Source organism: Bactrocera latifrons, unplaced genomic scaffold (assembly GCF_001853355.1).
Source record: "Bactrocera latifrons isolate USDA-ARS-PBARC rearing strain unplaced genomic scaffold, ASM185335v1 scaffold_253, whole genome shotgun sequence".
NCBI classification, from domain to species: domain Eukaryota; kingdom Metazoa; phylum Arthropoda; class Insecta; order Diptera; family Tephritidae; genus Bactrocera; species Bactrocera latifrons.
The window spans coordinates 101,025-122,763 of NW_017536108.1; the positions used below are offsets into that span (position 1 = coordinate 101,025).

General features: G+C 33.0%; 4 protein-coding genes across 4 annotated transcripts; 2 read left to right on the top strand and 2 right to left on the bottom strand.

Moving 5' to 3' along the window:
* Nucleotides 1-5,136: 5,136 nt before the first annotated feature.
* LOC108969481 (protein takeout-like) lies at nucleotides 5,137-9,052 on the top strand. The gene is made up of 5 exons (XM_018934230.1): nucleotides 5,137-5,271; nucleotides 8,191-8,274; nucleotides 8,334-8,484; nucleotides 8,545-8,684; nucleotides 8,751-9,052. The coding sequence occupies exons 1-5, from the start codon at nucleotides 5,202-5,204 to the stop codon at nucleotides 9,050-9,052; spliced, it is 747 nt and encodes a 248-aa protein (XP_018789775.1). The 5' UTR covers nucleotides 5,137-5,201.
* Nucleotides 9,053-12,505: 3,453 nt separating this feature from the next.
* LOC108969479 (protein takeout-like) lies at nucleotides 12,506-14,003 on the top strand. The gene is made up of 4 exons (XM_018934228.1): nucleotides 12,506-12,929; nucleotides 12,994-13,231; nucleotides 13,399-13,538; nucleotides 13,617-14,003. The coding sequence occupies exons 1-4, from the start codon at nucleotides 12,857-12,859 to the stop codon at nucleotides 13,922-13,924; spliced, it is 759 nt and encodes a 252-aa protein (XP_018789773.1). The 5' UTR covers nucleotides 12,506-12,856; the 3' UTR covers nucleotides 13,925-14,003.
* Nucleotides 14,004-15,869: 1,866 nt separating this feature from the next.
* Nucleotides 15,870-17,726, bottom strand: LOC108969480 (protein bag-of-marbles). Its single transcript, XM_018934229.1, has 3 exons — nucleotides 16,848-17,726; nucleotides 16,390-16,772; nucleotides 15,870-16,330 (listed from the first exon to the last, which is right to left on the bottom strand). The coding sequence occupies exons 1-3, from the start codon at nucleotides 17,714-17,716 to the stop codon at nucleotides 15,951-15,953; spliced, it is 1,632 nt and encodes a 543-aa protein (XP_018789774.1). The 5' UTR covers nucleotides 17,717-17,726; the 3' UTR covers nucleotides 15,870-15,950.
* Nucleotides 17,727-20,475: 2,749 nt separating this feature from the next.
* LOC108969473 (40S ribosomal protein S27) lies at nucleotides 20,476-21,422 on the bottom strand. The gene is made up of 3 exons (XM_018934217.1): nucleotides 21,323-21,422; nucleotides 20,643-20,862; nucleotides 20,476-20,574 (listed from the first exon to the last, which is right to left on the bottom strand). The coding sequence occupies exons 1-3, from the start codon at nucleotides 21,326-21,328 to the stop codon at nucleotides 20,546-20,548; spliced, it is 255 nt and encodes an 84-aa protein (XP_018789762.1). The 5' UTR covers nucleotides 21,329-21,422; the 3' UTR covers nucleotides 20,476-20,545.
* Nucleotides 21,423-21,739: the final 317 nt, after the last annotated feature.

Sequence of the window (21,739 nt, forward strand, 5' to 3'; positions counted from 1 at the left end):
GTGTCGTAGCGTACAATCGACCACAACACGTGCGGGATGGGACATATATCAGACAAACTAAGACAGAGGCCGAAAAGCGTGAGTACAAAGAGCTTGACAAGCTGGCCGACAGGAGTAACGCTTGGAAACTCTACAGAAAGATGCAGCGACTAGCAGAAAGTTTCAAGATCGGAGCATACTCTTGTAGAAATTACAACAGGTGATCTAGTGACTGATGCCCAAAGCATACTAAAATTATTCAGGGAACACTTCTCCAGCCTGCTGAATGACCGTGAAAGCAAAACACACTTTATTTGTATAATATGACCGTCAGGATGGAGAAGGACCTCTCAAACGTATTCGACAACGAATACTGGTTTCAGACAAAGCAACTCCCTATCGTGCGCCGAATCATCAACTCAGCTAATATCTTTGTAGTGCCATCTCGAACAACTCCGCTTTACGGTCATCCAAAATAATTTTTTCATCGGTAGGAACCATTTTCGGCGTCCACTGCGCTCACTGTCTTCGGAACCCATCTCACCACGTCTAAACTTAGCATTAATGGTTGATTTTCRCTGCGGCATTATCTGGAAACTCGGCCGAGKTTTTGCTTCAACTGTATTTTTTCCTCTAAAACCAATATCTTATCAACACGCGAAACTCCTTTTTATCGATTTTTTTCACAATAACAAGAGTTGTTTCGCTCAAAATTATATAATTCGCAAACTAATGATCCGACCGCTGTCAAATTCATACACGCGCCTTTTGAAGGTTACTGCTTACAAAAAATTATAAATTTAATTCCAATATTATCAATATTCGACCCGAGAACCGCCTAGTCGTCAGTTGTAAGCTTAGGTCGCGAATGTTTGCCATTATACTTATATATATATTATACAATATGACATCTATTTTTGTATAATTTATAACATACATATATTAAAAAAAAAGTTTTCAATTGCAGTGCTTACAGGGTAAACATTATTTTGAATATTTAATAACTTTTTATTGACCTATGTATGTATGTATCTTTGCTTCATTGTTATGATCATGATCATTGCTACCGATCACACAGTATAAGATATTTAATTATACGAGTATGGACAATATCGGCCTCTTATTTGTTACTTGTCATCATGCTTTGTGATGATTGAATGTTTAAACTTGTTTGCCGTCGAAAAATAACTGTAAACGATTAATCGTAAATAAATGATCACACATGGTGCATAAGTAAATTAACAGCTGTTTGCAAGGTAACACATCGTAAAATACTTTTATGCATTCATGCATTTAGATTAACACGTTTAGATCAGAATAAACCGGCATACATATAGATATAGATGAAATTATACTCATGTACGTACATACATATATGGATGTATGCGGGAATATATACGAGTATACATATAAGCAATTATTGTCGGCGGCCGGTTGTTTGATAGCTACATGCGAGTGTTTGGCGGATTTTTTTCAAACAAGTTCCGACAGTGAAGTAACTCATCTAGTTTATGTTTTGTTAAATTTAACTAGATGAAATATCTAATGCAGTTATTTGTGTAAATATGTACATGTGTATGGATTTTATATTATTTTAAATATCGTGATGCATTGGTATCGATAGCATACAACTAGATTGAGCTACAGGTTGCAAAATTGAAGATATCAKACAATGTGTAGCTTGGAGTGATATTGAGTTAAGGTTGTGATAAGTGATTTCCAATTCGAACAAATTCTCTTTATAAACTTTATCAGCCAATCAGGTCCTTCAGTAACAGATCCAACATCAATACGCACATTTGTTGAGAAGTCAGTCAAAAATCTGGCAGATGTATAAAAAATKAAATACCTCAGAAATGAGTTGAACCAAATTGAATTTCGCCCGATTTTTCGAAAAGACAAAAAGACATTTGCCAATCAGAGATTAGCTATAAATATGTAGGTCGTCTTTTACATTTCGGGATTTGGCAACCCGAGTTTTGCAATCTAGCAACTCCCAACTTTATCGTAAAGTTTGACAATTTTAATGTTACAGATATTCCGAATGTTTTGACATACAAGCGCTATTTGCGTTGTTTACGAAACTCAAAATATTCATCTCAGCCAAAAAGTGTATTTACGTCACGAACATTTCCGTTTTAACAACTTTCAACGTGGATTAACTGAGAAACAGTGCATCGAACAATTTAATTAAATATTTAGCGACGACGTTTCATTAAAGAGTGTTATTAACTTAGATGGTATGGCGAATTCAATCGAGGTTCGTCGATTACTCGAAAACGAAATTTCAAAATCAGTTCTTTTGGAAACTATTGATGCTGTGCAAACTGCTATTGCAAGATCGTGATCTGACTTGGCATGAGATTGAGACAACTATAGGCATTTGTGGGACCAAAAGACATTCAATATTACAAGAGCATTTGACTGTAAGAAAACATTTCTTCACATTAGATTGAACACAACTTGTGAATCGCTCCAAACAAGGCCCATGCTGATTTTTTGAGAGAAATGTTAAAAAAATACAATAGCGGTACTTCAAACACGCCTATCCTATCGTGACAGGTGATGAATCGTGGATTTGCTCATATAAGCCCGAAAGTAAATAGCAGTCAATTGTATAGGTGTAATACCGAGTCCAACAATAGTTGTTCTTGAACAAAACAGTTCTACGCAAATATTTTTTCTGGTTTTTATGAAAAACTGCATATATCGCAACCATACCACTAGAACAACGCAGAATAGTAAWTTCTTAGTGATTCATAACCATTTGTTTGCAAGTTGTTTTTCAGGAAATCGGGAAACCCAACCGCCGAAGATGGATCACTCTTCTCCACCACAATGTGAGCTTATTGATTACATTCATCGACTAAAACAACTTCAATTTTAAGCACTCAAAATATCGATTTGATTGGTCATCCGCCTTGCCTTGACTTGGAATCGAATAACTTCTTTTTATTTCCGYATGGAAACAATAAACTAAGAGATCAACGTTCTTCAACACATGTTTTGGAGACCATTCAATCAGAGTGGCAAAAGTGCTTCGACWATTGATTCAAAAARATGCAAAAGTGTGTATAACTTAGTGGAGAATATTTTTTAAAAMCAATAAAGAAATTTTCGATTTTCAATATTTGTTTATGCTCTCTAAGAGGCCTACTTTAAGTAACTTCAGAAAACTCATAATTTTAATAAGTAAAAGTTCAAGAGAAATTTGATTCCGTAATGAACTTAATTTTGGCCGGTCATATTTGTGGTAGCTATCTGCTATATGATCTGATCTCAACCATTTCTTCGTAGATTGCATCATTTCCTTGGGCAATAATCCATAGCGAAATCCCAGAAGATTTCTCGTCAAAGCATTCTATACTTATTTCAAACGATCAGTTTGTATGATAGCCAAGATTGCCAAATTTCCGGAAGATATCTCGTCAAATAAAAAAAAAATTAATAGGAGGAGGTCTCAAAAACTAAGGGGCTAGTTCACGTATATACAGACAGATGGACAGACAGACAAACGGCTATGGCTAAATCAACCCTGATCGTTATGCTGATTTATTTTTGTATTTTATAGGGTCTCAAAGTTTCCTTCCGGGGTTTACAAACTTATTATATTATTCTAGGTATGGTACAACATTTTTATTTGATATTTGGTTTTTGTCACCTTAGTTGATAACCTTATAAGGCAGGGGCCAATTATTTCTTTAAATCGCTTATTTACCTTGTTAGTTTATTTATCGATTTTTCCCCTTATAGAAAGGACAAGTTTTAAACCCGCTTCATTTGTCCAACTCTGAGCCTACAGATTTTCAACTGCTATTAAAATAATTATTTTTTTTTTCGGTATCGAAACAGGTATTGAGCTATGGTATGTTTTAAGGTTKTTGATAAAATAGCAGGAAACATTTCCCAAATAATTTGGCAGAATACCGCCGCGTTGGCAATCCTTGGCAAATTTTAAATCTGAATACCTTCCGATTACATGGGCCGAACTACTTAGACGGCTTTGCTCTTATAAATACGACTAAATCTCTTCCCAATATCTTATCTTTCTTTTAACTACATCATGTTTACATATATTTAAATATTCTACTTTAACTTTTATGAGGGCAACTAATAGTCGATATTAAGTTCACCAAATTCGATGAACTAAGTCCAGGGAGCTTTAAAGCTCATAACTCCATTTAATTCAATATTCTCAGTGACTCGTCTGATTAGCACAATCAAAGATAATTATATAAAGAACTAATTCCTAATAGAGCTATCTTGGTATAAGACCTAATTTGTCAAATATTAATGTCGCCTTCCGTTATTCCAATACTTACCTACATATWTTATATTAGACTTTGTCGCGGTCGCTGGTTAATTTGTAATTTATGCATCAATTATCAGTATTAAACTAGAAATTTATTAAAATTCCCGTTCAACTTTTTTTTAACACCATACCATGTCACATTTCAAACTTATCAACCCATCAAATAATTAATTATGTATACGTAAATACGAACAATTAACAACTTTTATTACCTCACGCCTTAATGGGCATACTGGAGTGTTCACTTAATTGCTSCTAAAGGTAAAAGTACAGGGGTTAATCAGTAGATGAGATTGTCTGTGGTAAAAAATATTTTTGCGACCAAAAAGCGTTGTATATTAGCACTATGCTTCCCATGAAATTAGACTAGAAGTATCTGCAAGCAATTCGACTGATATAAAAGTCATTTAGTTTATCATATCAAACGGGCTCGTAACAAACAGTTGTTTACACTGTGTTTTCGAAATCTTCAAATAAATCCTTTTATTTATGTACAATATATGTACATACACATAAATAATCATATTTATACAGTAGCCCTCAGTATTACTCATCTCATTTGTTCATTAAAAATAAAATTCTGGATTTGGAAAAATATAAACAACAAATGACAACTAGTAACAAAAGTTGTCTGGGCGCCTTCATTTAGTTAACTACTTTTTAATTCACACTTCAAAAGATTTTTATTTTTTATATCTTATATCACACACAATTTATATTCGAATGTTGCGCAGTTTTTTCAGATTCCAATTTTTTTGTTTTTTTGTCTTGAAGAAGTAATATACTTACTAAACAGATATAAAACCACACGACACTTAATACAGTTTAGTTAGTTGACTAACTGAAAAGCGTGCTAACGTATCTTCTAGCACCGGTTTGCCCCGTCTGCACTCGTCAAATATTCGTGGATATGTTAGTGTTAAACCAAATTGTTCTAGCTTTAATGCCATTATTGGCACTTCAAGTGGTGGCGAGATTTCGTAAGTGTTTTAATAAAAATATTTGAGGATAAATATTAAAATTATTAGAAATATTATAAAATGTCTAAAAAGTTSGCAACATAAATTATGGTCAAGTGATATTCCTCTTCTTCTTCACTAATGTAGCTTACCGCTKACGCGTTTATAGCTGAGTTAACAACAGAGTGAAGTAATTATACAAGAATATACGTGATTTTGAAGTGATAATGTACGGAAAAATTAAAAATTTAWATTAATTCTAAGTAGCAGTCTACGGAGATTAGTGCTTTGAAGCTTTAACATATTTATCTTATTGASCAGCGCACTTCGAACTGAAGAAAGTACTTACATAAACGACACACGTGACTACGCAAAGCTTAAAAAGTTCAAAAGTGTCWTCAGTCCGCTCGCTCTATAATATTCTTTTCGATTCATATATTTATTTTTACAAYAAAGAAAAAGATGTCCTGCTTCTTTTCTTCTTCTTTACCACTTACTCGATTATAATCCAGTTTTCAAGAGCGCGTCAGTCGTTCATCCTTCTCGCTGTTTGCCGCCAATTGGAGATCCCAAGTGCAACTAGGCYCTTCGCCACGTAGTCTTTCCAACGGAGTGGAGGTCTTCCTCTTTCTCTGCTTCCCTTGGCAGGCACTGCGTCCAATGCTTTCAGGGCTGGAGTGTGTTCATCTATTTGGACAACAAGACGTAGCCAGCGTACCTGTCTCTTAATTCGCTGAAATAACGTCATCGCCSATGCCTCTGCTCCATATAGAAGGATGGGGATAATGCTTCCTTTACTATCAGGATATCTATTCTGATTAACTTGAATGGATATACAAGGTGTTTTCCAAAGTAAACAGGACTTTAAAAAACAGAACAAATGGKTTTTTCRGCAAAATTAATTTATTTTATTCAAAATAGTCTCCTTCTGCTTCAATACACCATTTTTCCCGGTCCAAAAGCRTGTTGAATGTGTGTTTTAGCTCGTTTTCCAGTATGGCGGCCATATTCCGGTGGAAGCATGAGCAAATGCATTTTTCCGAAAAGGAAGAAGTCGCACGATGCCATATCAAGTGAATACGGGGAGTGGTTAATGGTTAAAATGTGATTTTTGGTCAAATAATCGGTTACATGATGTCCTTCGAATGTTGGATTCTGAGCAATTTTTGGTCGTCAGTCAAATTGTGCGGAACAAACTGTGGACAGCCCAAAGCCCAAATAAGCCCAAATATTCGGTCAAAATGCGATAAATCGATGTTTTGTAGATGTTCAATTCCATTTCCATGAACTTCAATGATGATTTTTGATGAATTCACGCACAGTTTCGATTAAATTTCCGGTGATCACGGATTTTGATTGACCCATATGTTGATCGTCATTTATATCCTCACGACCACTTTGAAAACGTTGAAACCACTCGTGCATTCTGCTACGGCAATAGGCAATCATCGCCATAAACTTGTWTCATCAATTGAAACGTTTTAGTAAACCGTTTACTAATTTTRAAACAATGTTGGCTCTTTGTTCGAAGCTCACTTTCGCACCGATAACACAAACACACTGACAATTAAGAGGCAATAACTTCACTTCCAATCAATGAAATRTCATCAAATTCTCACTGGACAATCGATAACGATATCAGATGCTAACGCACCAGTCGACAGATGGCGCCACCAGGGGCGCTAGATTCAAAAACTCCTGTTTAGTTTTGAACACACCTTGTACATACATATGTAAGTTCGCGAACGTCATTCAAATAATGATTGTGCTCCCAACTTATTAATACAATCGAATTATTTTCACTATTMATCTTTTTTCGTCGTTGTTTAAATTTATCTAGACCTGCTAGTCAGATACTCCTCCTTCTTTTTTAATTCCAGAATAGGCCCAGATCCCATTTTAAACAGTTCTTCTGCTGCATAAGATCTGGTGTCTAAGATGGTATTTTTTATTCGCAAGATCCGCAGATTTGGAGATGGTTCAATTGTAGAATGATATTGTTAGAGCTGAAAGTTGACCTTAAGCTTAATATTGCATGTATTTTTACCCTGAGTGAAATATATGCCGCGTTTTTGAAACTGCTTTCAAACAGCAATCCAAGTTGCTTTACCCTTAACCTATTCACTTCAATTTTGCAAGGACATAGTTCCCTAACTTCGACGTTAGCTCATTCTTCGGGCAAAATGTGGACTGTCCATTTATGTCCTTCCTTTAATTTTATATAATATGTATAGGAATGTATGATTGCTTTCATGTAGATCTTTGCATTTGGAACTGTTTAGGACTAAAAAAATGTATTTGCCAAAAAAAGGGGTATTGTTAATAATGTTTTATATAAATAGATTATATAATTGCAGCAAACCCATAGACAATTAAATGAAATACTCCTTGTAATATTAAATCCAAAATTCAAATGGTATTAATTTATTTTCATTTTACATCTGCACACGCTCGCCCACTAACAGCACAATAAAAAAAATAAGACAGATGCCGATCGCGGCATACCAGGCAATTACACACACATATGCATATGTACACATATATGTATGTGTATTCTCTCCGGTTAATTTCATCATTGGAGACTTTTGCCTATTCCTTCTTACATTAGATTTACAGTGGTCATGTTCAACAGTTAAAAATCATTCGACATTATTGTGGTGTTTTAAAGGCACAACTATATGTTATTTTAAATGTTCATATCGAAGTCAATTAACGTCAAAGTCGAGTCAATCACGTCAAGTGAACTAAAGGAAATGGCTGGAGCTCAGGCCGGAACTGAAACTTGCTCTTTGCTTTTTCAGAAGTACTTAGCACTAATTGTTTTACATACATATTTAAAACATTCAAAAAARTTCCGGTGAAAAATATCAGATTAAATCCTTCCTTTGATAGGCATTTCAAATTCTCTGAGTAAAACATAAATGTATTTTTTCATTTCAGCTGAGGATCCCAAAGCATGCAAATATGGCGACAAAACTTGCATAATGAGCACCATCGARTACCTGATGCGAGAAAAATCCCAAGGTACATACATACCTTTCTAACGGTACATGTAAATTAAACAGACGAATATTACAATTTAGGTTTTTCATCGCTTAATTTGGCTAAGACGGAACCACTCAGAATTGCCAAAATCGTTATGAAACAAGGCGCTGAAAGTCCCGTTAACATTGACCTCACCTTCACCAACAATGACTTATACGGTTTTAGTGGAGTAAAAATGATTGACTTGAAGTAAGGCAATGAATTTCTGCAATATCCATATTAATAAATCTACTTTTATTAATTTTTTAGGGGTTTCGGCAAGGATTTGACCACAAAACACGATCTTATTTTTTCTGCTCCCATYCTCAGCTTGGTAGGAGATTACTCAATTAAGGGACGCGTATTAATATTGCCTATCACTGGCACAGGCACGAGCAATATTACAATGCGTGAGTTATTTAGAAAAAAAGTAGTACTAGGAAAATTTTATTCCGTCTCATCTCATTTTTCTGCAGTTAACTCTAAAATTCGGATTCAGTTTGCTGGCACTCCAGTSGAAAAACCGGACGGCGTCCATATGAGTGTGAAGTCGGCGCGTTTGAGTGTGGATCCGTCAAGAATGATTTTCAATTTTGGCAATCTTTTCAATGGTGACAAACAGCTGGGTGACACAATGAATGTCTTCTTGAATGAGAACTGGAAGGAGATATATCAAGAAGTGCGTGCAACTTTTACAAATGCGTTTTCTCAAATCTTCACAAGCGTTATAGATAATGTGTTCAGCATTTATCCTTATGATAAATACTTTTCGGAATAAAAATTAAGATATTAGATTGTTCTTTTATTATCTGYTTGCAGTTTTGGGGGAAAAGCTCTATGTCGAAATATAAATTGGGTTAAGTAGGTTCGACTTCTTAAACCGATAAGTTCAACACGAAATGACTACTATAATACTAAAGATTCAAAACTTTCAGCTGCTCCGCGTCGCTAATGATTTTAAACAATGACTCACTCCAGATAAAATTAGTTTATAGCGGTGTACCAAAACCTTAAGGTTTTAAAATATCTTTAAAAAATCGATTTTTTCTTATTGTACAAATCGAAGACCTAAATTGTCTAGGATATGTTGGTAAAATGTTTTTTCGATCCGTGAATTATTTCCGTCGCARCGGACCTATGTCCTGAGCATTGACGGACGCTTTGAAACTTTGACACGCGTCTCCTCGAAACAAAATTTTTTGAATCTGCAGGCATTCTCGTTTTWTAAGCATTCAACCAATTATCTTCGCGTTTTGCCCGCCTAAAAGAAGACAAAATGCTCCGGCGCTGTAACCTACAAAATCGCAATATTTTGATCATGAACGATTTTCTACAACAGGTCAAAGTGGAAAAATCATGCGAAAAAACGATACTTTATTTTCAAGTGGACGCCATTTTGTTTCTTTAACGAATTTTTTCATGATTTTTAAGTTGGGGTACGGAATGTTATCATTGGGATTCGTTTGATTTTCTGCTTTTACAACGAATTGCGACCTGTATCGTGCCCGCAGATGAGGTCTGTTTTCAAAACACCTTTTTTTGTTTTAAACGTGCCTACTTTCCGAGATCCTAATATCGAGTTGACATTTCAAGCACGTTACGTACACCTGCAAACGAAACCCTTGGTTTTCGGAAAAGGCAAAAGAACAGCACGTGCGGGATAGGATAGATACCGAGAATTGAAGAGTGAARCGAGACGCTTTGCAGACAAACAAAGAGAGAGRTCGAAATGTGTGAATAGAAAGAGCTTGAAAGAGCTTCGGCGAGTAACAGAAGGTTTCAAGACCGGAACTTAATATTGTAGAACCACAGAGGTGATCTAGTAACTGACAGAGCATACTAAAATTATGAAGGGACACTTCTCCAGCCTATTGATTGRCAGTGAAAGAATAACATCAGGAGATGGTGAACCCRTTTCCCCMAACGATGACGATGGAGCGGACGTTCCACTGCCCGACCATGAAGAAGTTTGAATAGCAATTACCCGTCTGAATAACAACAAAGCGGTGTGGGAGAACTGAAAATGAGCGTCCATCAGCTTTATTTTTAGATTATGGTTGGACGAAAACATGCCCGAAGATTGAAATTTAAGTGTGCTCTGCCCAATTCACAAAAAGGGAGATCCCAACTATCGTCAGATAATCCTCTCCAACATCGCATATAAGGATTGAATCTTCTCGGTGTGACTTTAGGCTTGAAAAATCAACAACTGACCAGATATTCACCATGCGCAAAATCTTGGAAACGACTCTTGAAAAAAGTATCGAAACAGTTAAAAGGGAAAACGACTGGCGCGCTGCTGTTAAGGGTCAGAAGGATAATTTTATTTCAATTTTTTTTTTTTTTTTTTGCATTTTCTGTCCCTTATACCCTGAGAAGTAATGTAAAAACCCACTTTACCATTGGAAGGTTTCGAAAAAGGCCCAAAAATAATAATACCGCTTGACGTTCGGAGCGCTCGGAGTGCACACCTCAAACTTTAAACAAACTTTTTACAACTGCTTTTTTTTTTTTTTTTTAATGTTCACAAAACGCTATAGTCTCTATATATATGTATATATTGCAATGTATTGACAATGTTATGACAAAATTTATGTAAAAAAAAATGGGGAAAAATTAAAAACAAAAAAAGTTAATTACTTTTTTATTTATCAACATTTTTCCATGATACTAGTAGGGACGATAACCATTCRCGTACTTTTTAAGAATAAATAGCGTTTTTGTGTTTCAGATGATCCAAACATGAGAAATCGTGTCCGCCAGTGAAAAAACGCATCTCATTCACCCAGTCATTTCTCCGACAGATGTMATCAAAAAATTCCGAAAAAATTGTTTATACACTCCACGATGTGTGAAAAAAGTTATATTGTAGAATAAAAATTTCTGTAAAAAAGGTCAAAAAAAAAAAATATCAGATTACCCTACTGATACCTTAATTCGACTAAAACCGCGTTTGCGGTGTTTACGTCTATAAAGAAGAAGACTATAGCTTCGGTGCAACCAAATTAAACGTTTTATCTTCTTTAGTATAAAGTTTCGCAACGTTACTTGTTTTTTTTATTAAATTTATGCAGAAATGGGATCTACAACCATTCATTTTATTTAGCAAATTTCGATTTTGTAATCAAATTTTGCAAAAGATATATTTAAGAGAAATGAAATATATAATTAGAAGCGTTTGCAAGTCATTGACACTTCTTTCACAAGATACATAGATTATATATATATATGTATATATACATATCTTATATACATATGTACATTCCATAAATAGATGTATCTTTATATATGAGCATATCTATTTATACTTACATACATTAGTGCACAGGCTTTAAACTAATATTTGAATAAGAAGTAAGGAAGGGCAAAGTTCGGTTGTTTTCGTTAGAAAGTCAGCCATAGGCACAGGGGTGCAAGCATCTGGTATCTGTAGGCTTGTATAATTTTGGCCCGATTTTGAAAATTCTTAAACCTGGGATGGCATATATTAAATACAATATTCGTGTAAATTGTTATCCCAATATATTGTATTAATTAGTGCTTGATTTTTAGTAGTTTTTAACAAAACCGCTATRTTATTATTTTCTCACTATCGTAAGAAGGTTTGAACAGATTTGTTTTGTGCAAATTTAGGTGATATATCTTTATTGGTTAGGCAGATATAATATATACAATTAACTTATTGGTGGTCACGCCCACTTTTTATACATTTTCGAAGCATAGGTGCCCCTCGTTATTGCGATTCGATGTACAAATTACAGTTTTGTATCTTAATTTGCGTCTTACTTATGGCACTTTCGATTAATGGCGTTGTGTGGGCGTGGCAGTGGTATTATATCTATCTACGAACTCGTCTCCCCTTTTCGCCAAGAAACACGTCTCATCAAGATAGCTCAATTCTTAATCAAGTTGTAGCTGTAACCGTTCGGACGGACAGACGGCTTCTGTATATCTCAATTAGTTYWAGGTGATACAAACAACTTTTAGGTRAACAAAGCTATTATACTCTTAAGCAACATGTTACAAGAGTATACAAATTGTCTGAATATTGCAAAACGCCTATAAAGGTATTAGTCAATGTAAATGTAAGTATGTACATACATATCGACTCGCTTATGGCTTTTTATATATGTAAATACACATACATATGTATATACATATATGTGTCAGTTTTTATATATAAAGAAAGTTTAAAATTTATTAACTTATATATGCATACATACATACATTATTTAGCACGTTCCTGATTGCTTGAATACAAATTGCAATAGCTCATGTAGGCCTTTATGTGCTCGAGATCAAATTGCCATCACAGATATTATCATGTTGACACGTTTCCTCGTTAATTCATTAACATGCACAACTCCTTGTTCTATTAAGTGAGATAGCCTCTGATCTTCTGAACTTGTTTTTGTTTAATTAAAACGAATCGCAGTTTAAAAATCGAAACGAAAATCATATAAAAGTTAAATTCACCAATGCATTGTAAATTCATTAAMCGGACAAGTGCGCTGCACCGCATTCCCACAAATTAAATTTCGTCAAACAAAAATAATTCGGTAGCAAAGTGAACATAAGCAGGATGTCGCGGATTAGCTGGATACAGTTATTCGCGTGTGCAGTACTTTACATGCAATCAGCAACCGCGCAAAAAGGTATGTATGTTTCCATTTTCTTTAAGAATTTTGTAAGTCCTTAAAATACTTCTATTCCCCCCAGCACTGAACTTTGAGCGCTGCCGCTACGGTGATTCGGTGTGCCACACAAAGATTACCAACGAACTGATAAAAAAGTACGGCGCAACTGGTGTGCATGCACTACATATCCCGCCCTTCGATCCATTGCGTATTAAGTCGCTTGTATTGCCCCCGAATCCAAAAGCTCTCATAAATGCACGCTTGTCCTTCAAAAATGTCGACATAACTGGTTTGACGAATGCACAAAACATCAAAGTCGAGTAAGTGCAATGCAAAAAATAACGAGAATAAGCAAATGTTTTTACTACGGATCTGTAGTAATGCCTGGTCTAAGCAAAGCGCATAACATACATAGATTTATCACCTAAAAAGMAAATTTAATTAAAATTMTTTTGTATTTTAAAAAACTACATTTTACTCAACGCAGAGGCTTCACACGTGATGTCACAAGTCCGATATCACTGTCATGCACCGTCCCGAAAGCAAGGTTTAGTGGTGCCTATGAAGGCGAAGGCAAAATTCTTGGCGTGAATTTTCAAGGCAAAGGAAATTGCGTAATAGAGCTATGTATGGTGATAAAATAAAGCTTTCTTAATTGTATTTCCATATGTATGTACMTATATATTTTTCTTCTTAAAATTCCAGCTGATATAAACCTCACTAGCAAAATAGATGCCAAATTGGTGCAGAAAAGCTTGAAGAATTACTTAGTCATCAATAATGTATCATTGGTTATGTCGAAACCGAAAAATGTGCATTACCAACTTGATGGACTCTACCATGGCAGTCCGGAATTGAGCGCAACGGCGAACGATTTCCTCAATGGCAATGCGGATGAAATATWTGAAGGCATGCGTCCGCATATGCAAGAGATTTTTGCAGTGGTCGTACATGAATACATGACAAAATGTTTTAATGAATGGCCATACGATGATCTTTTCCTGCCCGAGTAAAATAAGAGAATAAGAGTATTAATAATTATGAAGTAATTAATATTTTTTATGCGTGTAAATACAACATCAATACAGCAAAGAATGCAAACAAAATTAATTTTGCTTAAATTCATTTATTTYAAAACAGATTTCAATATTTTTTACAATAACATGAAATAAGCTATTATAGCGACGAAGTAGAGAGTAGAAATTCATTTATTTTGAGTACAAAAAAATTTAGCTTTTAAAACGAGTTATGCAGATAACGCGCTGTAATAAATTTGAAATTAGAAGCACAAAAAGTTTACATTTCTGGTTTGCTTTGCAGCACGATTWGTTACTAACATATGTACATACATACATAAATGTCTATGTGTAAAAGTTATCGCAATTTAAAAACGAGTAATCGAAATAACTAAAATATAAAATAATTAATTTACAATATATAGGAATAAAATGMGAATATTACATTTTTCTTCGAACTGGTTTAATTGAGAGATGTTTGGAAAACATTTATAGAACAAGGAGACTGAGTTAATATTAAACTGGAATCATAAAAAAATATACAATTCGGCGAATGGCCGTATTAATGTAATAATTCATATGTTTGATTTTAAATAAATTAATAAATACATATGCATATATTCGAAATATATATGTGTATAAATATTAATATTATGCACAAAAATGAATTTGCTTCTGCTTGTACTTATTTACGAGCAATTATTGTCTACTCTCTTATTAAAAACTTAGTTTTTGAATAATTTTTAAATAGTGCGACTGTTAAAAAAAATAATAATACTAATTGCGTTTATATACAATCAGACTTGTAATTAAAAAGGTCAATGTTAATGTGAATAAAATTAATATACAATTTATGGCTGTAATTTTTTGAATTGTAAAAGATTGTTTTAATAACTTAAAGGCAACTTCAGGAACAAAAAACATTAACAAACATTTTTTTCTATATTAACTATCCAGAGAAAGATGGTATCTAGTCTTCAAATCTTCAATTCTAGAAATATGTAAAAAAAAAAGTTGTACAAATTTCATATTTTTATATATGTACAATCAACAAATGAACAAAAATTATTTTTGGCTAAACTACTAAAAATAATTAGCGCTAAAATTACAAAAAAAAATATTTTCCATTTTAATTTTTTTTAATATTAACCTAAATAAAAGTAATTATGWCTAAACTAAAAATTCTTAAGACTAAAACTACAAAACAAAATTATTTTATTTATATACAATCAGAAACAATATCTAAAATTTAACGAAAATGTTAAAAAAGACTAATCATATTAAGTTAAAATGATATGCAATTTTAAGCAAAAAAAGTTACAGAAACTAATTATTAATGAAAAATTAATATACGTAAATATTTAAGAAACTAAAATAATATTGGTTTACAGGAAACTATTACAGTTTACTAAAAATTATTAGTAAAAATTATGTATGACTATATTCTATTATGGAAAAAATCTAATAAATTCTCAAATTTAAGTAAATATTTAATTAAAATATATAAAATAAATTAAATAAAGTCTTTAAATAAATTTTAATATAAATAACTTACAAGAGGCTATTTTTTGAATTTTTTTAACTAATTAAAAATATTGTKGACGTTAAATGCGGAAATAAATACAACTAAGATCGAGTATGAAATAATTATTTAATAATATGAGCTAATAACTAATTAAAACTAATCATGAGATGTTTAAAAATTTGAATAAAATCAAATCATAAATTTATAGAATTGAAGTATAACTAATTAAAATTTTATACTAAAATCAAAGAATTTGAGTTATAAAAATGAAAACATATAAAAAAATCYGGGCACAAAAGTGTTAATTGAAAAATTTTATATCAATAAAATTAGAATACATATTTGGATATAATAATTTACGTGTAATTAAAACATAAATATGTCTAAAAAATTATATTATAAATATCTAAGCTAAGTTTTAAAATAATTAATTAAAAAGATTATGTTGACATATAAAACTTTTGCACACAAATGTATACATTAAATTGCACTTTTCTTTTAAACGGCGCCACTGTGACGCGTGGTTCGCCGATCAGCAAGAGTTTCRTTCAAAATATTAGTAACGGCACCCGCATCAGCGTTGAAATAGGTTTCGTTTACGGTAGTAGTTTGCTGATCAATATCACCATTGATTGCGCTCATTGYATGTGTAGTTCCCGCAACATCACGGGCAGTAAATGCTGTGTCTACTGCTGCTTCTCCACAAACCAAGCCATCGTTGTTATTAGGTGAGACTATTTCATGTTTCAGTCCTGTATTATATATTGTCGAACGCTTTGTGCGCTCTACTGCCCAATTGAAGGCATGTACATAGATGTGTGCCTCGCGTATTTGATCATTGAGCTGTAGTATGAGATTTTCCAGCAACTGTGTTTGAGCTAGCATAAAAAAAATGTAAAACAAGCGGTATTCTGTTATAATTCGCTGCCAGACTTACTGCGTGCTTGTTCGGTGACAAATTGTCCACGTTTATGCTCCATTTCAATTCGTTTAAATGTCTCAAATTGTGTTAAAAAATAGCGCAACTTATTTAAGGTCTGTTCACACTCCATATACAACTCCATGCTGTACACTTTGTTTGCGTTCAAAATGCGTTGCATTTCACATAAGAATATTGTACACTTTTTTGCTGCCTGCTTCACTTGATATTGCACATTCATGGTACAAGGCATGGAACACTTCAACTGTGCATCTATCTGCATTTTACCTGCTTGCAATTGTATGTCGGCATCAAACGCATTTAATGGTAAAACGTCGTTCAAATAATAATGCATTTTTCGAAGCAAACCAAATAGACGCAAAACTGGGTTAGGCTCCTTGCTGCAATTAATTGAGAACACATTCACATAAGTATTTAAAACGTTAAGAAAGAAATTGTATTTAACTAAAACATACTTATCCAATGGTAGGCCAAGAGTGGATAAATCGACTACAATTTTRTCGTAATCAATTTCTTGTTCTTTCAATGTGTCGTTGTATTTTGAAAACCGACGTTGACTAACTGCCAYTTTGTTGACAGTTCCATTATTGTTGCGGCTTCCAGAACGATAGAAATCAGTTTCGCTTGCATTGAAAGCAGCGCTTGAAATAAGTGGCACTGCACTGCTATCCAGATTGGAGTTTTGGTGACGTAAGAAGTGAAATTCAAATTTAGGCGCAGTAGAAGCTTTAGGCGATACTCCACAAGTTAAATTGGTTTCATTTGAAGAGCGGATTTGCGGAATTTCTTTAGATAGAGTTGGTACTAAACTGTAATTRCAATTCACGCCCTCATTCAACCCAGGAGTTCCAGGGGCTATTGCAGAATGAAACTGTGCTATTGCAACTGAGTGAGATGTGGCTGCCGAACCATATAAATTTGATGCAACATGGAAATGTTGTTGCTTGTTTCTTCTATTTTGYTGCATTTGCTGATTTTGAAGTTGGTGATGATAATAATGTTGACGATATAATTGCAACATGTGTGCCTCTCTGGTGTTCGTGTGGGAATTATCTGGAGCTTTTCCAACTGCTCCGGTCACATTTCCACAACTTTTATCATCTTTCAAACATTTATTACTTAACTGAGCAACACAGGACTCTACGTAAGGCATTGGCAATCCGATTACCTCAGGGCATTTTGTTGTTGCAGTTAATCCAATAGCACCAACAGAATCTAATTCGCCACCAATAAGCAGTGAACTCAATTCTTGTGAAATAGTTTCCATATTGGTATTCAGTAATTGACTATCACTTTCACAACTTGGTTGGTGATAWGTAGCCATTTTTTCAGATTTTCAGCTGAAGGCAATTAAAAAAATTTTGTGGAAAAAACGTTACATTTAAAATTTTTCGAATATTCCTCAAACTAATATATTACACATGCTACTTTTTTCACAAAATTATATGATTTAATTATTTGCTTATTTAATTAATGGTGATTTTGAATTATAAAATAAAATATCTTTCAGTTTTTACTTACTTTGGCAAACAGCAATTAAAAATTAATCTTTCTATAAGACCAGCCGAAATAATTAGACGTGACAAATTTGATTTGCCAACAAACAACAGGAAACGTCTGACGTAGGGTAGATAATGTTACCACATAGAATTTTCTTTTACATAAGTAAATAGGTAAATCAATTATGTGCTGTAAGGGAATAGATTTTCCTACCCTTTAGAAACACTTGGAAGCTTTAATTGATCCAGCGGCAAATTTAATTTATTTTGAATTATTCTAAAAACATACTTTATTTTTGAATTTAAAAAAAGTTACTAACCGTATAACATATGCAGGGTGACTGTCGTAGAATTATATATATTGAAACTTATGTAAATAAAAAAAAACTGTTTAACTTTCATATTAAAAATACTCTTGGACCGGTGGCATCTCTCTTAGCTTGCAATTTTAACGAATTAATATCTTATGRGGCATCTCGACAGGATAAAATCTATGTCTTACTAACTGTATTGCCGTGCCTATTGCCTGTGGAGACTCCATATTGCTTACAATATATGGAATACTAATTAGTTTGCCATATATTGTACGCAATAAGCTGTCACTTCAGCTGTTTGACAGCGCAGTTTTCATTTCTATGAAAATTTCGAAGAGGCAATATATCTCATTTGCACATATGCCGATGGCATTTTCATTTCGGTAATATGAAATTTAGAAGAGCGAGTATTAAAATGGTTGTGTTATATTATAAAAATAGAATACATTTTCAAAATAAAATTTTTCCCAAAAATTAATATTGAGTTCAATATTGTTAATTTACAGAAAAACTATGCAAATTGGGTAATGAGCGAAGTCTTAAATTTAATAATTTTATACAAGCATAAATCAAAATATCATTGCTCATATTAAACTTATTATTTTTTTAAGTGGTATATAAAATGTATGCYACAATTATTACATAGGAGTCCAAAAATATGAATTCTTATTTTTCCCAGAAATATATTTGTAAAAAAAAAGGATGGTAATCCTTTTTTATTTTCCTCATAACAGTTTTAAGCAGTTGAAGTGCTCAAAACATACGCTAAATCAGCTACCTACCCAACGGCATTTCGCAATGTTATAAAATAAAGTTTTCGTGAGCTCAAAGCATGCGCTACATCAGGTCGAAATTACCTACCCTATGCTTTTGCGCAAATGATTATGTTATGATAACAAATGCCCACATAGAGATTTGACAATGGCAATAGCAATAGATTTTACAGTTAGTACGACATAAATTTTATCCTGTCGAGATGCCCCKTTATAAACTTGACGAGTAGGAATATTTCAAAACAGGGTTGCTTATGTTAGTACTGTGCATTGTTACCCTTATTATATAGTTTGTAGTTCTCTAATTCCGTTTATAAATAACAATCATAATTTAATTAGATACGCTTTTATTACTTGAGTTTTTTTTTCCTACGAAAATATCTTCTAATCCATAATGTCTAATTAATTCTAATGGATGTATGTCTTTTACCATTTGGATACTTGTTCACTAATGTTCTCAAAATAAATTTTTATTAGTTGGAATATTCGATAAATATATTTTTGAATCATAAAAAAAACAAAGCTTATGTTCTCATTTTTAACTAAACCACAAAATTTGTGAATTTTTTAATTGAAAATTTATTGTATGCTTAAGAGTAAATTTTTATATTATTTGTATATTTTATACACATTTAAATGAAAAATTACTTTTTTTAATGCGGTTATTGGGAAACAATTTTTTTTACCTTGTATATGGTATTTCCAAATTTGTGTTTTTTTGTTGTTCAATACAATATATCAGCCCTTTTTTAATTCATGTTATATTCTCCACATATATATTAAAACTGACTAAAAATGTCCTATCTACCCAAAACACGACCTCTCGAGTGTATCGAAAAAATGTTATATAAAAAAAAATATAATTTTCATTATACTAAAGCCGGTCCCCTAAAAGTTGTTTATTGCACAGTAGAAATTGTTCYCTGTATCATAAATTCCCTAGTTTCATAAATTACTGTTGATACAACTTGCTTTTTTAAGATATATATGTATTACCCAATCATAAAGAGGAAATATACATTACAAAGACAAAATACGTTCTGTTTAAAAACTGAGATAATGAAATTCGAATTTTGTATAAAAATTGTTATTTATGTTATTAATTTTTAGTGTTTTAAGATTATTACTGCCGAGACCAAAACTGTTTACTTGAAGTTTAGCAATCTGATTAGATTTTGCCCAACTTTCAATCAATTGTGCACACAATCATTAGATCACAATTTCTATATAACACTTCCACACATTTCAAATATATCTCGTAGCGAACGTTTCCTCTTCCAAGGYAAGCCATAGAATTGAAAATTCTTTATTTATTGGGTTAAACGACACATGTATTTACACCAAATACAATTAATATGCATTTGAGCTCCAAGTTCATTTTACCATTTTTACAAACAATTCACTTCATTCATTAAAATCATTTGAACATTGCAGTTATTTCCAACAGAGCTGAACCACACTTTTTATAGTTTTAATGTAAAGAAAATAGTTAAATGCTCTTGTTTGGTTGTATCTTTTTATTYTTTGTTTATTAAAAAATTAATAATCGCGCTGACATCTTATTATTCTACTGTGGCTTCCTTCTGAAAGAACAACCTGCAAAATARAAAAAACAAAATTAGTAAATTAATGCACATACGAAATTACCAAAAAGCAAAACATACCCTCAGTAAGTTTAGCACGTCCTCCTGTGGGTTGGCACAGAATTGTGGCACATCCCGCACATACAACGACGCCTTGTGCATGACTGAAAACTGTGGTAATTCTGTAACAGCCGGGGCACTTAACATCCATGAAGTAAGAGTTGGGATGTTGCACCAAGCGCTTCAACTTGTGCTTACGCTTCTCTTCAGCGGGCAATGGGTGCAGTAAATCTTTTGCTAGCTGCAAATATAAGTAAACACAATCAATTCAGAATTGYTGCAATCAGTTGAAAATTCAGTTTGTGTGGCATTAAACTGCAAGATTTTCTAGGTTATGTTTATCACATATTTTAATTGATATAAATCACTTATTTATTTCATTGTTTTAATATGCACAAAGAAATGTAGTCAATAATTGACTCAGCGATTAATATTCATCGAGTTAAGGTGTACAACATTGGCTTAGTTCTTCTTAGTAATGTGAACTCGATACACAAGCGCATGCAATCTTTCATTTTGCCACCGTCGAGCGTTTGTCGCAATTAACACAAGCACTTTACGAAATTTCTGGCATTTTATTCAAGTAAAAAAACTTGTTTCACTTGCACACAGGCTAGAACTTTCATTCCAATGCAAAAGAAATGCCCATTTAATAATTAAAAGGCAGTAATTTGTAAATTTTCATCGAATTTGACACCCACCGGCATGTTTCTTCTTTCACAGCTAACACGGAAAAGGAAGTGGGCCAAGTTTGCGTGAAGTTAGGTGTCGTTGTATATATAGACAGATATTTCATCATTAATTAGCGCTGCCAATATTTATTAATACATTTATTTATTCAATTCGATACATTAATCTGCCAAATTTCACTATTTTGTATAATTGTGCAGTATAGGTAATTTACATTAAAACTACACAGTAAGAGTTTGGTATCCTTGCGCTGCTCAATTAAAGCAAGACAAATGAATATAAACTTCTGCAAAGACACTTATAGGATACGGTAACTCTGTGGAATGTAATTTAATTTAATTGTGAAATGAAAATATGCTCATATTAATGAAATGCCTACAATAAAAAAGTACAATCCATGAATGCAAATGCGTATATTGCGCTCATGT